The 18,165-nt window shown below is 55.2% G+C and overlaps 2 protein-coding genes across 2 annotated transcripts in view; both read right to left on the bottom strand.

The window, feature by feature from the left end:
• The window catches only part of KDM4B (lysine demethylase 4B), a 132,122-nt gene extending 121,807 nt beyond the window's left edge, over nt 1-10,315 (bottom strand). Inside the window, 1 exon segment of the mRNA XM_081803684.1 lies at nt 10,191-10,315. The gene's annotated coding sequence lies outside the window, so the exon portion shown is untranslated.
• Nucleotides 10,316-15,157: 4,842 nt separating this feature from the next.
• Nucleotides 15,158-18,165, bottom strand: part of UHRF1 (ubiquitin like with PHD and ring finger domains 1) — a 29,968-nt gene continuing 26,960 nt past the window's right edge. The window contains exon 17 of the mRNA XM_081803015.1: nt 15,158-16,637. Coding sequence (XP_081659141.1) covers nt 16,491-16,637 — 147 coding nt within the window. The 3' untranslated portion in view covers nt 15,158-16,490. The remainder of the gene's footprint in view (nt 16,638-18,165) is intronic.

Raw genomic sequence — 18,165 nt, 5'->3', positions numbered from 1 at the left:
GAAGCCTCAGGACCAACGGAACAAAACAAAACACAAAGGAGCGTAAAATAACACGGTAACTATTTTTATAGTGATCACGTGTTAAAACGTTAACATTTTGGGGTGCCTGGGTGGCTCAGTCGTGAAGCGTCTGCCTTCGGCTCGGGTCATGGTCCCGGGGTCCTGGGATCAAGCCCCGCATCGGGCTCCCTGCTCGGCGGGAAGCCTGCTTCTCCCTCTCCCACTCCCCCTGCTTGTGTTCCCTCTCTTGCTGTCTCTCTGTGAAATAAATAAAATCTTAAAAAAAAAAAAAGTTAACACTTTGGGTATATGAGGTTCAATAAAAATACGTTAGTCAAATCAATTTCATCTGTTCCCTTTTACCTTCCAATGTGGCTACTAGAGAAACTGCACTTACACAGGGGCCTGCTTTGCGTCTTTACTGGACGGCGCTGCCTTGGGAAAGACGTGTTTTCACGTCTCACATTTAGCTCACTGAGGCTTTGGGAGTCCGTTTTTGTATATGGCGTGAGGCGGGGACCAACTCTGTCACTGGACATTCGGGGAGCGTTCACGCATGTACCTGCAGGGCATCCTCCCATGAGCTCGGGACACCCCGGCTCACAGGTAGCCTCTGCCAGGGGGCCGGAAGGGCACACACACGCGGGCGGGCGTCACTGTCCCCACAGGGAAGGTGCCAGCCAGGCACTCAGGAGGAGGTGGGGCTGTCCGGCTGCGTGCTGCTGTGAACCCACGCCCCTCGAGGCCCTCCCCCTCCCTGGAGAGCCCCGCTGCATTTCTGAATCGCCCAGGGTGGTGATGCCACCACCCCTGGAGGACAAAGGGGCAGCCACTTACCTCTCTAACTCGGGGGGGTGGGGGAATACCCAGGCAGGAACCGAGGCCCACTTGCAACTCACGGGCTAGTGGGCTTCATGGGGCCCCATAAGGGCTAAGGGGACACTTAGCTACCCAGTCGCTGCCTTCTAAGAGACAACTCACAACCCCGTAAGGCTGAGGCCAGGAGGACCAGGAAAGGAAAGTGGCCCAAAGGAGGCAGCTCACTTTAAAAGCTTTGGCCAGACTGTGTGTGTTGGCGGTGCGGGGGGGGGTCTCACAGAAAGGAGGGCATGAGAAGGGCTTCTCCCGAGCCACATGAAGCTCTCAGGGAGGCCCACTCAGGCTTAGAAAATGAACGGCCAACCAGGCCAGCAGGAACCAGGACACCCCTTTCTGGCCTAAGCCCTGGCAGACTCCGGGCAGGGAGGCCCCAGGCCTACCGACCAGGAGGTGAACCTACAGGACACAGGAAATAGATAAGCCAGAGCCATAGGGGCCAGGGCCACGCTGCTCCATGGAACAGACACTCAGAGGCCCTGCTCTGCACGGAGAGGTCCCACAGGGAAGCCACTGGGCCAGCCTGGGCTGGAGCAAGAAGAGGGCAGGCAGGTGAGGACTCACCGCTGAATACAGGAATCCAGAACTGGGCACGCAAAGGGCAGCCTGAGCACCTCCCGCAGGTGAGCTGGGTCATCATGCCTGACGTTCCAGCCCTCCCTCATCTTCAGAACCCATCCCCACACCCACAGGCCCAGCCTCCCCACACAGATGCTCAGGGAGGGAACCAGACACAGAAGGCCACACAGTGTGAGTCCATTTACGTGGAATGTCTAGAACAGGCCCATACATAGATAGGAGGGGGGGTTGTGAGTGCCAGGAGTGGGGGGCGGGGGAGAGTGACTATTTAATGGGTATGTTGTTTCCTTCTGAGGTCCTAGAATGTTCTGGAATTTGAGAGTTGTGATGGTTGCACAGATCTATAAATGTTCTAAAAAACAACGAATTGTCCACTGAATTGTCTACTGAAAAGGGTGAATGTTCTGATATGTGAATATCTCAATAAAAATATGAGGGACAACTGGGTGGCTCAGTCAGTTAAGTATCTGCCTTCAGCTTGGGTCATGATCCCAGGTCCTGGGATCGAGCCCTACATCGGGCTCCTTGTTCAGTGGGGAGCCTGCTTCTCCCTTTCCCTCTGCCTGCTGCCCCCTGCTTGTGCTCTCTCTCTAACTCTGTCAAATAAGATCTTAACTATATGTTTATATTTATAATTATATAATTATATATATTTATATGTACATATATATATATATATATATATTTTTTTTTTTAAGGGGCACCTAGCTGGCTCAGTCAGTAGAACATGCAACTCTTGGTCTTGGGGTCATGAGTTCAAGCCCCATATTGGGTGCAGGGTTTACTTTGAAAATATACATATAAAACAACAACAACAGGGCAGGAGGACTTTACGAAGAGCTACTCTAGAAAATTCAGGGTCTGGTCATCCTACCGGAGCCAGTCTTTGGGCAGCTGTCTGTGGCTCTCCCCGGTGACCTGAACAGCTCTGGTCTTAGACTCTGGGATCCCTGAGGGCCCCCTCTCCCCTTAACCCCCCGGAGCCTGGCTGGAGGGGGCGGGGAAGACACCCAAGAGACAGGCGGGCTTCCCTGCCTCCCCTGTGCTCTTCACACAGGTCCCCCAGGCCACAGCCCCGAGCACGCCCTACAACTTCCCCTCTTCCGCCGCCTGCCAGCTCATCATCGCCCATGATGACAAGGCTCAGCTCAAGTGGTGACTCTTCTATCATCTCCTGGCCGCCACCCAAGCTAAGACGCTTCCCTTGCCCTGTGCTTCCACCGGCCCAGTTTCTATGTATCTTGGCACCTCTGCTCCCCCGCTCCCCTCTGGGCCCCCAGCCCCTCTGCCTTCCACCGTGGGCCATGGCCCCTGCAGGCAGGAGGTGCTGCTCATCCGGCCACCACCAGCACCTGGCGAGACACAAGCAGGGTTGACAACAACTGTCACCCTCAACAGATACTGGCAGATGCCCTCCCAGGGCTCCCATGGCCGTGTGTCCACGATGAAGCCATGGCCTGGCCCGGATCACGGAGATGAGCCACGGGTCAGCAGGCCAAGGGCCACGTGTGAGGAGCCTTCTGTGATTCTTGATTCTGCACGTTTGCCTTGAGGCTGGCGGGCCACACGGCCTGGGCGTCTGCGGAGGCTGCCCTGCCCACTCTGCCTGTGCCCACCGCATGCAGGTCTCAGCGGTGAGCAAGCTCCCTGCACCCACCTGTCCAACCACCCAGCCTTCCTTGGGCGGGGCCCAGCGAGAGGCGCCCCAAGCGCAGAGCGGCCAGTTTCCCAACGAACACCACTGCCTGGGAGTCGAGGCTCTGGGCCGCCTTTGGTGCAAGCGGGACACAAGGACGCGGGCGCGGCCAAGACCATTCTCTGGCTTCCACGCGCTGCAGCCCCGGAAGAGAGCGCAACAGGACGCCTTCTCTCCCAGAGGAGTGTCACTGAACCAGCCTTCTCTCCTGACTCCCTACTCTTCCTTGGGGAGACTGAGTTGGAATAATGCAGCGAATCAAGAGTTTAAATTCCAGGGGCTTTACTCACATGCAAGCTAGACACAAGCAAGTCTCTCAACTCGTGACTATGATAATCAGATCCATGCAACCCGCCGACCTCAGATGGGAGGCCCACTGTGCTGAGGGCCAACTCTTCCTGATAGATGGGATTTTAAAGGAGACAGTGGGGGAACAGTGGGCATTTGAAGGGGCCGGCAGCAAAACGACGGAATCTCCCAGTCCGGCTGCCCAGCCAGGGTCCCCCTCACTCCTTCGGGGTGCCCAAGAGGAGACCACCCCAGCCAGCTCCCGGGCCGTTGTCTGGGCTGCCCAGAAACGCTGGGGCGTGCAGCCCATTCCCACCCCACTTGCGGTCCGGGGATCCCTGCCACCCCCGTCATCAGGCCATCACTGTGCCTGCTGGTGGCTTCAGGCTGGCTCTTGGTCAAAGGAGGCCTCAGGGACCCATCCCCTGGCTTCTTCTGCACAGAGCACAGCTCCAGACGCACTGCCAGCTCATCAGACACAAATCCTCTCTCTCCACCTTCTCTCCCTGGAGACCGGGGCGAGCAGCCGCGAAACCAGGCAGGCGGGCCCACCTCTGCCCCTCCCTGCCCAGAAGGTGCCATCATTTGGGAGAAAATCTGGAGCGCCCCAGCTAGAGATCACCCCTTCGCAGCTCGCTGTACAGGCTCATCTGAGAAATGTAACTGTGATCATGTGTCAGCAAACAGGGCCAAATCCTACGTTAGTTATTGCTCTGCTCTGTACCGGGAGACCCACTCAGGGGGCATGGTGGCCCTCGGCGGCCTGCTTCCTGACTACTCACTCTCTGTCCACTGAACAAACCCACTCGAGGCCTCCAGCCCCAAGAGTCACAGCCCAGAGCGACAGGACAGCAAAAGCAGGGCCGCCCGTAAGCAAAGACAGCTCCGCACACAGGGTCCGTCGATGCCTCCGGCGCCCACCAGTGCCCGTGTGCACTTGCTGGGACCCCGGAGGTGGGGTGAGAAGCGAGGGAAGGGAAGGAAAGGAGGGAGGGAGAGATGGAGGGGCACAGAAAGACAGAGTCCAAAAAGGACAGGCAAATTTGGAACCCTCTCCAGAGTGTTTATTTCAATCAACTAAAGGCGTGCCCGCAAATGAACAGTATGCTTTCTTGACAAGTCAAAACGTTCCTGGGAAGGTACCAAATCTACGACACTATGTCGTTGGCTCGGAAATCCCACGTCGGCCGCTGTCCTCCTGCCACGGTCGCGGTAGCAATGGACGAGCAAGACGGAGCAAGTGTGACCGGGCACACTCCTGGGCCCGCCACGTGCCATCTGACAGTCACCTTGTCGTCCACGCACCCCACAAAGCTCAGCGTTCACACCCACGGAAGCCACCTCTTCTGAGTGTCCCTGTGGAGACCCAGCTGGCGGGTGACTATAAAAACCACCTTGCAGGACTCGGCCGCCCCTCCCAACGAGGGCGCAGGTGTTGGTAAAGAGGATGATGGGTCAGATGCTTACAAAACAAAATGATTGGGAAACTCGTCTTCCTTTTAAACCCTCAGCCTCTGCCAGGCCAAAACAAAACTCCTCAGGCCAAGAAGACTCCTTCCCCATCTTCTGAGAATATTTCTTCCCAACCTTCTGGGGTGCGGTACGCAAGGGAGGGGTATGAAAAAGTCAGGCTCAGGCATCGCAGACAGCGAAGTTATCTGCCCCTGTTCACAGCTACTTTTTATTCCTCCTTCATTTTGGGGTTATTTGGGTGGACAGCGTCATAACATTTTCTTGCATTTCCCTTGAAACAACCCGGGACCCTTTTTTTTTTTAAATCAGAGCAGGACTCTAACTGCTTTGATGTAAGAAAGCTGGAAATTCATTCAGCAAAGGAGTGTTGACTGAACACCCACCGCGTGCCAGGAACTGCCCCAGGTGCTGGGGAGACACGCAGCAGCCAGCGGAGACGTCACTCCTCCAGCACGGACCTCACACCCTGGTGGTAGGTGTTCCCAGACTACTGCCCACAGCTCAAACCCAGCCCACCACCTGTTTTTGTACAGCCTCTGAGCTAAGAGTGGTTTTGACCTTTTTTAATGTTTGGGTGAGAAAAAAAAAAATCAAAGAAAGAAAACCAGTTCATCACAGGTGAAAAGTATGTGAAATTTACAATTCTGTGACCACGAATAGTTTTACTGAAAAACAAGCACACTCACTCATTCCCATAGTTTTGTGCCGTAATGGCAGAGCAGAGTAGTTGGGACAGACTGGCCTGCAAAGCCAGAACTACTGACTCTCTGACCCTTTACAGAAAGAGTTTCTATTCTCCTGGATGAGACAGACAATAGATACATAAACAGATTAATGTGTGTGTTTACAGTAGTGCTGAATGCAAAGAAAAGGCAGGATGGGGAGAGAGGGTGGCTGGAAGGGTGAGTTTAGGCAGTGTGGCCAGGGATGGCCTCTGAGCTGAGATGTGAATGACAAGGAGCCAGCTGGCTAGAAGAGTGAGGGAAGAGCAAGTGCAAAGGCCCTGAGGCAGGGCGGGGAAGCTGGTTACGAATGAGGGAGCAGGCACAGGAGGGGGGGGCGGTAGGGCAAGGAGAAAGGACAGACCACAGAGGACAGAGCAGGGAGGCTACGGGAAGGGGTCTCGAATTTTTTCCAGGAACAACAGGAAGCTACTGGAGGGTTCTGAGTAGAGGCAGACCACTTTTCAAGTTTCTAAAAGCTCCTTGAGGAAGCAGGAGTGAAAAGTGACAGACCAGTGGGGACACCTTATCTAACCAACAAACCGCTCCCAGAATAGGCCAAGTCAAAGCACGGAGGAAACTCAGAAACCAACTCATCCAACAACAAAATCAATTCATCAATCCTCTCGGGCCTTACTACTGCGGTGACCCAAACCTGTTTTTTGTAATATCAGAGTTAAATCCAGTTCACTGGATAAAAATGTCTGCAACCAGCGTGAGAACAGCCCCGCGACTTCATGGACATTACTATTCAGGAGGAGGCAAGATTAAAGTGAGTCACCTCAAAGTCAACTTAAAGAGAACTGTTAAGCAAAGTGACAGGAAGAGGTATGGTGACCCGGGCGGGGGGGGGGTGTATGGTGACAGGTGGAAGCCAGCCTGGGCAGGGCACCCGCACAGGCTCCGGGTGAGGACAGCCCCGGAAGAGCCCTGAGCCATGCCCATCAGGTGGCACGGGCAAGTCTGTGGATGCACCCCTCTCCGGGAGGGGAAGCTGCGGGCTGGGAAGGGCCGGGGAGAGGCAGAACGACAGCCGGGAAGGACCTGGACAGCCAGACTGAGTTTGGCCAGACACCGTTTGCAAACACAAGCCCCTCCCTATTCAAGGACAGAGGGGAGGAAGGGGACAAAGGGGACCAGAACTTGAGGCAGAGCGGGGTCGTAGCCAAGTATCAGACTGCTGCAGGGTTAAAGGTTAAGTGACAGGATCTCCCTCAGGGGCAACTGTGTCCCCCAGGGGACACTCGGCAATGTCTGAGGACATCTGCGGTTCTCACACTGGGGGTGCTCTGGGCATCAAGTGGGCAGGGCCAGGGATGCTGCTCAGCCCCCCAAGTGCGCACTACGGTCCCCCGGAGGACAATCCGATCGAATGTGGACAGGCAGAGGGAGCCCCTGACAGAAGCAGATGCCACGCACCAGTAATCAACCCAGTCCAGCCCGAGCCTCTGGTGCCACACAAAGCATTCAGTGCTTCTCATCCCCTTTGATCCCCCACAATGACCTAGCATGGGTTCTCATTACACCCATTTTACAGATGAGGAATCAGAGGCCCAGAGAAAGGAAGTGACCTGCTCCAGAGGAGGATTTGAACCCGGGTCCCTCACACTTGGAAGCCTGTCTGGGGAACAGAGAGGACAGGAACCCAGGGACACGGCCAAGAACAGCAGGTCAGAACGGAGTCCAGGTTCGGCCCTGTCCTCTGCTGCCCAGCATCCTCAGCCAGAGCAGAGGCACCAGGGCGGGGCAGGAAAGAGCTGGGGCACAGAGGCCCCACGGAGTAGCCACGGGGCAAGTCTCTGGAGCAGAGCCAGGAACCCTGGCCGGCTGAGGCTGTGGGTGAGGCACGGTGGTGACCGAGCAGGTCTGTGGGGCCCTACACAGTCATGCCCTCTGCAAGTAGTTCATTCGCTCTCCACCCCGCCCCCCAACTTGGGAAGGTTTAGCGACCCCCCAACTTTGTTCCTGAGCAAGTGACTGGCCCAAGGTCACACAGCTCTGACCCCCCCCACACCACACTTCCACATCGCAGGAAGAAAGCCACAAAGGCAAAGGCTCATTTGCCAGCGCCTCAGCCCATCACCACCCATCCCGTGTCCCTGCCCATTCCCTGAACCAGTCCCTGCGGATGATGGGCTTCACACCCCAGGACCCCCACCTCTCCCTTCCCCCACTAGAACCGAGGCCTCCTCAAGTTAGGAATTCTCTATAACCTGTCCCAGTGCTCCACCGCCCCCCCCACCCTCCCCAACCCCCCCCACCCCCCCGCTGCCTTCTCACAGGTGTCAGATAGAAGGCAGGAACAGATGGCAGAGCCCCTCCAGGGGAAGGGGGTGGGGCGCCCGAGGGCAGGGGCAAGAAACCAGCAGAGGCCCAGGCGGCGAAATGCGGGATCAAGCACAGACAGAGCGGCCAGGGCGGGGGGAAAGGGGCTTGGCAGGGTGGGGCTGGGGGGAGGGGGCCGACCACCCCAGAAGGCTCCTGCAGGATGGCACAGGGACTGAGGAAAAGTACAACAAAGGCCGGGCGGGGTCCTAAAGGACCAATCAGCACTACCTTTCAGCGCCAGTATTTCACATCTCCTTAGCAGCCCACCCCCAACGAGGAAAGGATCAGAAAATGGGAGAAAACCAATTGTTCTGGGACCTGTATATATTTCAAGTCTCAACAGCTACACACTCACATGAGTGTGCACACACACGCACAGGCAGCGACTGACACAGGACCCGCATGCACGTGCCGCAACACCTGGGCGCATCTGGGCAACCACACCTCGGCCACCCCCGTGCTCCCCAGCAGTGACGTCCCCCAGGGCAGGGCAGCCTGACCGGTGTGGTGTCCCGGCACAAATGGAGGAACACCAAGATTTGCCAAGCATCCAATCAGAAACACGGAAAGAGGGCCAGCGAGTTTCAGAAACCCTCGACTCAGATAATCACAAGTTGACTCCACGACTTTCACACTCTGTCCTTCAAGTTTCCAAAAAACAAGCTGCAAAGACGGGAGAGGCCGTCCACAGCTCTTGCAGAGGTGGCGAGAAAAGGCTGACCGGCGAGTTGACAAACCCTCCCGAAGCCTCATAAGGAAGCTATTATTTGAGAATTAGGGGAGTCATTAGCTCTCGGATGGCGGAGATAAAAGCACATAGAGTCATCTAATGAGCCCGTTTTAGGGCTTTCTCCGGCCTGGGGACAACCACATAAATAGCTGTTGAGGCAGAGGGGTGGGGCAGGGCACCCAAGCCTTGAATGCATCCCAGTATCCTCCGACCCCAAGACACAGCCAGCACCCAGTGGGGCCCAAAGGAACTTGCTGAATAAATGCAGCTGACAGAAACACATGGACAAGAACACACTCTTTTACATGTTGTAGGATCACTGGATTGCACTGAACAGAACCACCTTCTCACTAGTTTCATAACTCGGGAAACAGTTCCCCAGGTGCACCTGAATTATTAAAACAAAAGCATCCTCCCCCCAACCAAACAGATGGGACGCCACCAAAGAGCAGTCCACGCCTCCCCCGCCCCCAGGGGGAGAACAATCTCCTGCAAAACCTCCCACCGTGCTCAGGTGGACAGGCACCCCATTCCACCTGGTGTCATCGCGCCCACTGGGCGCAGACTCGGGCCCCTGCACGTTGCGGGGCAGGTCCCTTGCAAAATGAATCCGTCCCCCCAAGCTCCCACCGGGGTCGCTGCGGGAGCGACTCCACCATCTATTCCTACAGAGAAGGGGGTCTTTGAGATGGCGATGGGGCTCGAAGGGGGAGGCACTCAGGGAACGCGTCTGGCAGCTGCGAGGTGCATACCAAGTGGATACGTTTTTTAATAATAATAATAAAAAAGATCCAGACTGCACGCTTATTTTAGGGGGCTCGCAGATAGGAAGCGAGTTGGGAAGCCGCGACGGCGCGGCGGGCTGTCTCAGGGCGGGGGTGGGGTGCAGCGATGGCCGTGTCGGGGGGCCGCCGCCGGGCAGCGCCCCGGTGACCCCGCCGGGGGCGGAAACGCAGGCGGGGGCTGGCCGGGGCCTGGGATCGCCCGTTCCCTCGCGCTCGCGAGCTCTCTGTCTCTGCCTCTCTCTTCTTTTTTTTTTTTTTTTTTTAATTATCAGGATTGTTGTGAATAATAAAAGAGAAGGGCCCAGCCAGGCAGGGCCGGCCGGGCCGGGCCACCCACGCTGTCATCTTTTGTGCAGGGCCGGCGGGGACGCCCCGGCCCAGCCCCCGCGCGCGCCCCCGGCCCGGGGCCGGACGCCCCCGCCTCCCGCCCCCGGCCCCGCCATTGTCCGGCCGCGCCGCCCCCGCCCGAGGCCCGGCGGGCACCCCCGGGCCAGGCGGTTAACGCCCCCAACCGCCTCGCGGGCCGGGACAAAGCGCGGCGGCCGCGGCCCCAACAGGCCGCGCCCGAGGCCTGGGCCTCGAGTCCCGGGCGCCCGCCCGCAGCCCGGGGCGCGGCGCGGGGGCGGCGGCGACTGCGGCGGCGGCGGCGGCGGCGGCGGTGGCGGCGGCGGGGCCCGAGCTCGGACGCGGCGGCCGCCTCCCCGCGGGCTCACCTGAGGCGGCGCGCGCGGCCCGGTCCGGAGCAGCGGCGCGCGCTCCCCCGCCCTCGGCGTCGCACCCCCAGGCCCCGCTCGGGCCGGGCCCCGCTCGGTCGCTGGCGGCCGAGCCCTCCGCGAGCGCCCCGGGCGGGGCTTATGAGGCCGCGCGCCAGCTCCGCCCTGGCTGCCATTGGCCCCCGAGCCCACGCCCGCGCGCCCATTGGCTGTCGCTGACAGCTCCGCCCCTCCCCTCCACCGGGCCCATCAACATCTCACGGCCCGCCCCCCGCGCGCCTCGATTGGGAGGGGGCGCAGGCGCTGGCCTCGCCTCCCCATTGGCTAACCGGTCGGGACACGCCGGCGCCCACCCACGTGCCCGCTGACCGGCTCCGTTTTCATTGGAAGCGGCGCACGCCAGCCAAGGGAGCCGCTACCAACCCGACGGTGGCTGGGCCTCGGATTGACAAGGGCGCCTCGGGGACCGCCCAACGACCGCACGGGGGCAAGTGAGCATTGGCTTACGGGGTGAGCCCGAGGCGCGGACTGGCTGACGCGAATGCCAATCAGGGCCCGGGCCCCGCCCCGGTTATCAGGCTGCAACTGAGTACGTGAGACCCAGCACAACATCAGCACCAGGCCCTGGAGGCACGCGGAAGGGGTTCGAGACCCGTGGCCGGAACTTGGTCGCAGAGTTCCTCAGTTCATTAAGTCCTGACGTGGGAAACAGCTCTGGTGCAACCCCTTTTGCAAAACAGGAGAACTAAGAACTGGAGAAATAAAAAGTCACGCAGCAAGCGTCCCTCCTCTGCCCCCCCAAAAAGCCAAATTCATTCCCATCACAGTCAACAAAACTTTGCAAACCGGCAAGGCCCACCGGGTAGTTGGGTGCGCTCCCCCGAGTTTCCTAACACGAGGTAGTCCCTAACACCAAGGTTCCAAGCTCAGCTGGGCCCCACACCTCACTGGAACCTCGCTGGGCCTCAGTTTCCCCTGTGAAGTGGATATGATGGTAACACACACACACACACAGCCGACCCCACCGGCCCCTCCCCAAGGGATGTTGCAAGAAAGAGTGGGACGCCACACAGAAAGGGTTTGAGCAGGTGGCTTCACCCGAGTGGGTTCACCACTGTCTTCGTTATTACCACTTGTGCAGTAGGCAAGATTGGGGTGCGCCCCGGGTAGCGGGCAGTCGTGTGAATCGGCAGCAGGGCGTTTCCCAATCATATTTGTGTTATCCACACTGTATCACCCCGGGAGGTCAGGCACCCCGAGTAACCCCCCGGAGCTCACGCCTTCAGCGCCAAAGGTGTTGCTCTACACACCCATCTACAGGGGCCTGGCCAGCTAATCTGTGGCACGGGGCACTCCACAGCACTTCGAACTGTGTAGCAGTTTAACAAGACGGCGGTCTCCAAACACTGTCCTGGAATGATCCCCTACACACATTCGTGAGCAAGCTGCAGAATGGTCCACAATTCGGTGTCCAGTAACCTACGATATGGGGAAGACACACCGAGACCCGAGTCGTGTGGTCTCCAAGAGCACGCATCCGCATCCGAGGCAATGCAGAGAAAGGTCACCGTGGAAGGGAGAAAAGGAAATCTTGAGAGAGGAGAGATCCACGCGGGTAGGAAGGGTAGGCTTCTCCCTCCCCCGCTCCCCCTGCTTGTGTTCCCTCTCACTGTGTCTCTGTCAAGTAAATAAATAAAATCTTTAAAAAAAAAAAAAAAAAGGGTAGTCTGTGGGGACTTGAATCTGTTCAGGGAGATTGTCCTTTCTCCTGGGACCATATTCACAGACTCCTCATGTAGTTAAAATTAAACTTTGAAAATGGGAAAGAACAGGGCGCCTGGATGGCTCAGTCGTTAAGCGTCTGCCTTCCGCTCGGGTCATGATTCCAGGGTCCTGGAATCGAGTCCCACATCGGGCTCCCTGCTCCGCGGGAAGCCTGCTTCTCCCTCTCCCACTCCCCCTGCTTGTGTTCCTGCTCTCGCTATTCTGTCAAATAAATAAATAAAATAAAATAAAATAAAAAATGGGAAAGAACATGTGCCCCCAAGGAACTCCCTAAGCAGTGGGAGAGACAAATGGCACTGGATTTTGGTAACACAGTATCCAAGGTGCAAAAATGGAGGTTCCCCCACCCCAAAAAATACACACAGGACTTCTGTTCTCCTGTAAGACAGTGAGTTCCAGGTATTTGGATGACACAGACTCAAAAAATAAAAAAATTTTTTAATTGGAGCACCTAAATAGGTTGTCAACTTATTTTGTCTGGGGAGACTTTTTTTTAATGCCATCTATTATGTAAAAATTGAACATTAACAATTGTACAAGAATCCAGACAGAGGGTGTAGTTGAGGGTTCACCATACAATTCAACTTTTCTGTTTGAAAGTTTGCATAATAAGATTGTTAGGGGAAAAAAGTACAAGCGCTGCCATTTAATTAAAAAAAGGGTCCTATGCGAAGTAGGAAGGACACAGAATTCTCAAATGGGCAAATTCTCCGGGGGATAAATCACCTGGGTTTTCTTCAGGTCTTTGCAGACAGGTGCGAATCTCATGAAAGGCTGGACTGGGAGCCTTGCTGTACCTCTCCCTGAACAAGCCTCGAGCAGCCCAGGGCCGGCTCACTTTAAGATTTTATTTATTGGTTTATGGGGGGGGGGGGGGCGGAGAATGAATGGCAGGAGGGGCAGAGGGGGAGAGAGAATCTCTCAAGCAGACTCCCACGCCGAGCCCAACGCGGGGCTCACTCTCACGACCTGAGCCGAAACCAAGAGTCTCGCTCAACCAACTGAGCCCCCCAGGCTCCCCAGGAGGAGGAATTCTGACATTCCATTTCGCTTCAAGTATGCATCACTAGACATACATGTAGTAGGTTTCCCATTTTTGAACACAAACACACAAACATGCACACACCAGACCACAGCTCACGTTTGTTTACTAAGGTGCTAGACAAGGTGGTCACTTATAAAATGAACTGAAATGAATAGAAAACCGGGATAAGGCAGTATAATATACAGCACTGTCCTCACTTTGTGTTTAAATTCATATACACCTATGTATGTGCCCTGGCTTTGCCACGTCTTTGGGTAAGTCACTTAACCTCCCTGTGTCTCAACTGCAAGATGGCTAGGAGTCAAAACTATATTGGAGGGCTCTGTTGAGGTCGAACACTGTGGTACCCATACATACAGGTGCACAGCAAGTGTAAATAAAGCCTGACGATGTGAACCAATTTTATAACCTGGAGTGGAGGAAAAGAAGGAACACACTTTACATTAAAAAGTCAACGAGGTGGATTTAAAAAGGCGGTTAATCCAGGAGTGCCTGGGTGGCTCAGTCGGCTGCGTGTCTGCCTTCGGCTCGGGTCACGATCCCAGGACCCTGGGATCGAGCCCCGCATTGGGCTCCCTGCTCAGCGGGAAGTCTGCTTCTCCCTCTCCATCTGCTCCTCCCTGCTCTGCTCCTGTGCTCTCAAATAAATAAAATCTTTAAAAGAAATAAATAAAAAGGTGGTTAATCCATATAATGGAATATTATTCAGCCTTTAAAGGAGTAAAACATGGACAAGCTCAGGGAGGGAACCAGACACGGAAGGCCACACAGTGTGTGATTCCGTGTGCATGAAACGTCCAGAACAGGCTCATCCATGGACAGGAAGGGGGCTTGAAGGTGCGGGGCCTGGGGGTACGGGTGGGGGAGGACTGCTGATGGTGACGGGGTTTCTTTCTAGGGTAATGAGAATGTTCTGTAACTAGAGGCGATGGTTGCTCAACTCTGAACGTACTAAAAACCAGTTAACTGTACGCTTTAAATGGGTGAACTTTAGGGCAATGTGAAGTGCATTTCAATAAAGCTGTTATAGAACAATAAAAACCAAACCCAACCCAACCCTACCAGGAAACAAACATGCCTAATATTGTGATTTTTTTGCATAGCAATTCCAGGTCTGAGTTTTGCTAATTTTTAACAATGACATTGTTCTTAACTTTCCAAATGAGAGAAACATCCAAAAAGCCCACAATCTCAACAAGGAACCCACCCCCATGTGTTCCGTTCCCGGGGTAGGGCCCGCCTGGGGACGTTCGTGGCATTTCCTCTGCTCCTCAGAGCTGGGCATCATTCCTGTTTTTATTTCACACTCACACTTGACATTTCTTTGAGACATAATTCATCTACCGTACAACTGACCCACTCAAGAAGTGTACAACTCAAAGCATTTCGGTACATCCCAGTATGTGTGCAGCCATCAGCAGACCTAGAACATTCTTGTCCACCCCACGAAGCAGCCCCCACCACCCTGCCCCCAGCATGCGTTCAAGGGCACACTTGACACATTTGAAAGGACCCAGAGAGACAGAACTTTTTCCTTGTTACCAAATCAGATCTGCCCACATCATTACTTAACCATCAATAAAAGGTGCAGGCAATAGGTCGATGTGAATAATGGCCTCTGCAGAGCGTAGCTGCTCCCTTCCCTGGAGTCGACCGTTAAACCTGCCTTCTCCTTGGCCTCTGAGCTCTGCGGAGCCAGCATTTCAGGTTGTCAGGACCCTCGCCCCCTTGGTGCCCAAACATCCCCAGGCCTACAGAGACCTCTCCGGGATCATGTGACTCCTGGTTGCTGATTCAGGCCCATCTCCTAATGGAGATCATAGCTGTCTGTTTCCTCAAATATAAATGGGGAACAGTGCCACTCACCTTGGCGAGCATTAAGTGACCCCTGGTTCCAAGCTGGAAGGCTGGATTTGGCCCCTTGGCTCGGGTTTGTGGACCCTGCTAAGGTCAAAGCCTGACGCCTCCTGAGTGGCGCTTAGGGCCACGGCCCGTCACTCTGTCTTCGACCTGTCCTGTCCTCCGAGCAGGACTGATGCCGCCTGCCGGGTCCATGTCCCCAGGCTTTGGAGAAGAGGAACTGAGGTGCCCGGCTGGCGGACCACAAAACACCTCACAAACAGAAGACACAACCCGATCATCTGTAAAAGGCATTTATTCTGAGAATCTAAAATCTGGACAAAGAATACTGAACTTTTTAGAAAGAGCCTACACAGGATTTTGTTGTTTCTTCCTAATACATTAACAAACCTAGTAAGGAGAAAAGAAAAACTTTTAAAACAGTATCGCTCCAGTTTGTCTGCAGTTATGGGATTTAAAATATTCCTGTTCTATTGAGGTAAAAGCTGCAAACTTTGGTAAAGTTAGAAAAAAAAAAATCAACAAATCATTCCAAAAAAATACAAAACCAAAAAAAGAAAAAACAAAAAAACAAAAAACAAAAACACAACCAAACCCTAAGTTATAGCTTTCTTGGTACATATACAATAACTACAAAAAAATTTCATTCAAAAAAGTACTTAAAAAAAAAAATTCCCCTCTTAAAATTCTCAGTTGGTGAGCTGACAATTCAATTGAAAGGATCCACAGAAATGAAATCACGCCCAAACACTCACCCAGTATCAGGAAGAACTGGCTAGCCCCAGTTTTAAAATCTGGCTGGCGTTTTCAACAATTCAGTGCTAAAAGAGAGCCTCGTGTTTACAACAAAAGAAAGACCCCAAGGCACTTGAACATGGCTTCGAACGTGTGCTTCCATGGTGCTGCAGGTGGGCCGGCCCTTGGCCACACGCCCAGCCACGCGCAGAGCAGTCCGGTGGCGGCAGCAGCCCCCCACGCACCCGGGCAGAGGGCTCTGCGTGCATAACTGCAACACGAAAGCGGACTGGGGGGCATGGCTTCGGGACAGGTGTTTAAACCGGCCGGCCGGGACTTCTCTTCTCGCCACCTTCCCAGTGGGCGACAGCAGGGCCAGGCCCACCCGGGCCACCACCAGGCACCACCTTGCTGGCTTTTAGGCGGCAAAACGCCATCAGGGAGATGCGCTCGCTTTCAACTTCGGGGGCCCAAGCCACACACCTTGAAGAGACGGTTCCAGGCAGCCGGGCGCCTTGTTGCTCGGCGGCGGCGGGAACTTCTGGGAACTTGGCGCTGGGAACACAAGCAGCCTTTGCGCCAAGGCGTTTTTAATTCCATCTTCAGAAAAAATTTGTCTTTTGCTGATAAACTGCAGGCTTGGTATTTTTTTTAAAACCAAAATAAAAACACAGAGAAGTCCAACTTTCTTTGAGCATAATACAAACTCCTGAAAATTTATAGGTTAAAAAAAAACAAAACAAAACCAGGAAGACAAGGCTGTTTAGGGAGTGCAGGAAAAACTACATGTTTAAGTTAAACCCACTAAAAACAAAAGGGGGCAGAGACCCCTGTGACATGTTTTTTAAAAACTGCCGGCGAGAAGTGCTTGAGGATCACCGCCCGCTGCCGTAGCCGGGGAAGAGCTGGTTGAGGATGGCCTGCAGCGGCTGGTTCACCTGCATGGCATAGCTCCGGCCCAGGTCGTAGCGGCAGGCTGGGCAGCTGAACACCTGGGCCCTGAAGGATCTGTCCAGGCAGTCCTGCAAGAGAGGGCTAAGTGAGAAGCACCGTCCCAGCCAGCCACCCATGTCCCCTGGGCGCGGGGTGAGCAACAACCACCGACCCCACGATCCCCCAGCAGGGCGTGAGCAACAATCACCAACTTCTCACAGGGTCCCTGACCCTCGGTCTCACTTTCTACCTCTAGGCTGGCCTCCCTGGGGCTCCCCAAAGGCTCCAAGCCCATTCTGGCCTCCAGGCCTTGGCACTTGTGGCTCATGCCACCTAACGGGTTTGTCCTCTGGCTCTCCTGTCACTCATGCCTCGGCTCAAGTCACCTCCTCAGAGGACCCTTCCCTGATGACCCTAGAATATCAGAAGCAGCCCTCACCCTACTTGTCTTAAAACAGCACCTTCCACCTTCTGGAATCGCCTTGTACTAACGTCCTTGTGTGAAGCAGGCCAGACATTGCCTGCCACTTGGAGAGGTCTTGCTGACCCCGCCAGCACCGAGCACAGGACCCTGACACACACACGTTCAACAAATACGTGCTGAGAAGAAAGGGCGAAAGGAAGGCAGGATCTCTGGCCCCGAGCCAGACTTCTGGGTTCATACACCATTCTGCATGAGAGTTGCAGAAGCAAGCCAGGTGGGAACAGAGCTAAGAGGCAGACAAGCCCTGGACAGCCAGCTTCCCACTCGCAGAAACAGGGAAGACGCCACCTGCATGTGCACACACCTGAAGGATGGCATCAGGCAAGCGGGTGAGGGGGTAAAGGTCAACAAGGTGGAAAGCCTGCCGATGCCACCGCACATCCAGCCACTGGACACAGGCTGTGGCTTCTGCTCCCATTTGTAAAACTCCTCAATCCTTTTTCAATCATCTACAGCCTTGATTCCAGAGACCGAAGGCAGTTCTTTCTACTCAACACAACTAAGATTCAGGTCCACATTCAAAAATCAGGTTCTGGACTGCTGCATTATTCACAAAAGCCGAAAGATGGAAACACCCCAAATGTCCATCCGCGCACTGGAATGTTATTCAGCCATAAAAAGAAAGGGAAAGGGTGCCTGGGTGGTTCAGTCAGTTAAGCATCAGACTCTTGGTCTCAGCTCAGGTCTTGATCTCAGGATTTTGAGTTCAAGCCCAATATTGGGCTCCACACTGGGAATGGAGCCTACTTAAAAAGAAAGGGGGCGAGGAGGACATCCTGACACCTGCCATGACGTGGAGGGACCCCAAGGACACCAGGCTCAGTGAGAGGAGCCAGACCCAGAAGGGCACATCCCACAGGACCCCACTCCCAGGAGGTCCCCAGAGGGTCCCGTCCAGAAAGACAGAGGAGAGGGTGGGAGCCAGGGCTGGGGCAGGGGGTAGGGAGTCCGTGCTTCATGGGGACAGAGTCTCCATGTGGGGAGATGGAAAGTTCTGGAGACAGAGGGTGGGGGTGGCTGCAGGACCGAGTGAGTGGGCTTCATGCCGTGGAGCTGTGCACTGAAAATGGTTACGATGGCAATTTTCACTTTGTAGGTATTTCACTACAATAAGTTTTTTAATAGAGTAAAAA

The sequence above is a fragment of the Leptonychotes weddellii genome, chromosome 1 (assembly GCF_054177405.1).
Source record: "Leptonychotes weddellii isolate Sample4059 chromosome 1, ASM5417740v2, whole genome shotgun sequence".
NCBI lineage: Eukaryota > Metazoa > Chordata > Mammalia > Carnivora > Phocidae > Leptonychotes > Leptonychotes weddellii.
This window is presented reverse-complemented; position numbering and strand designations above follow the sequence as displayed.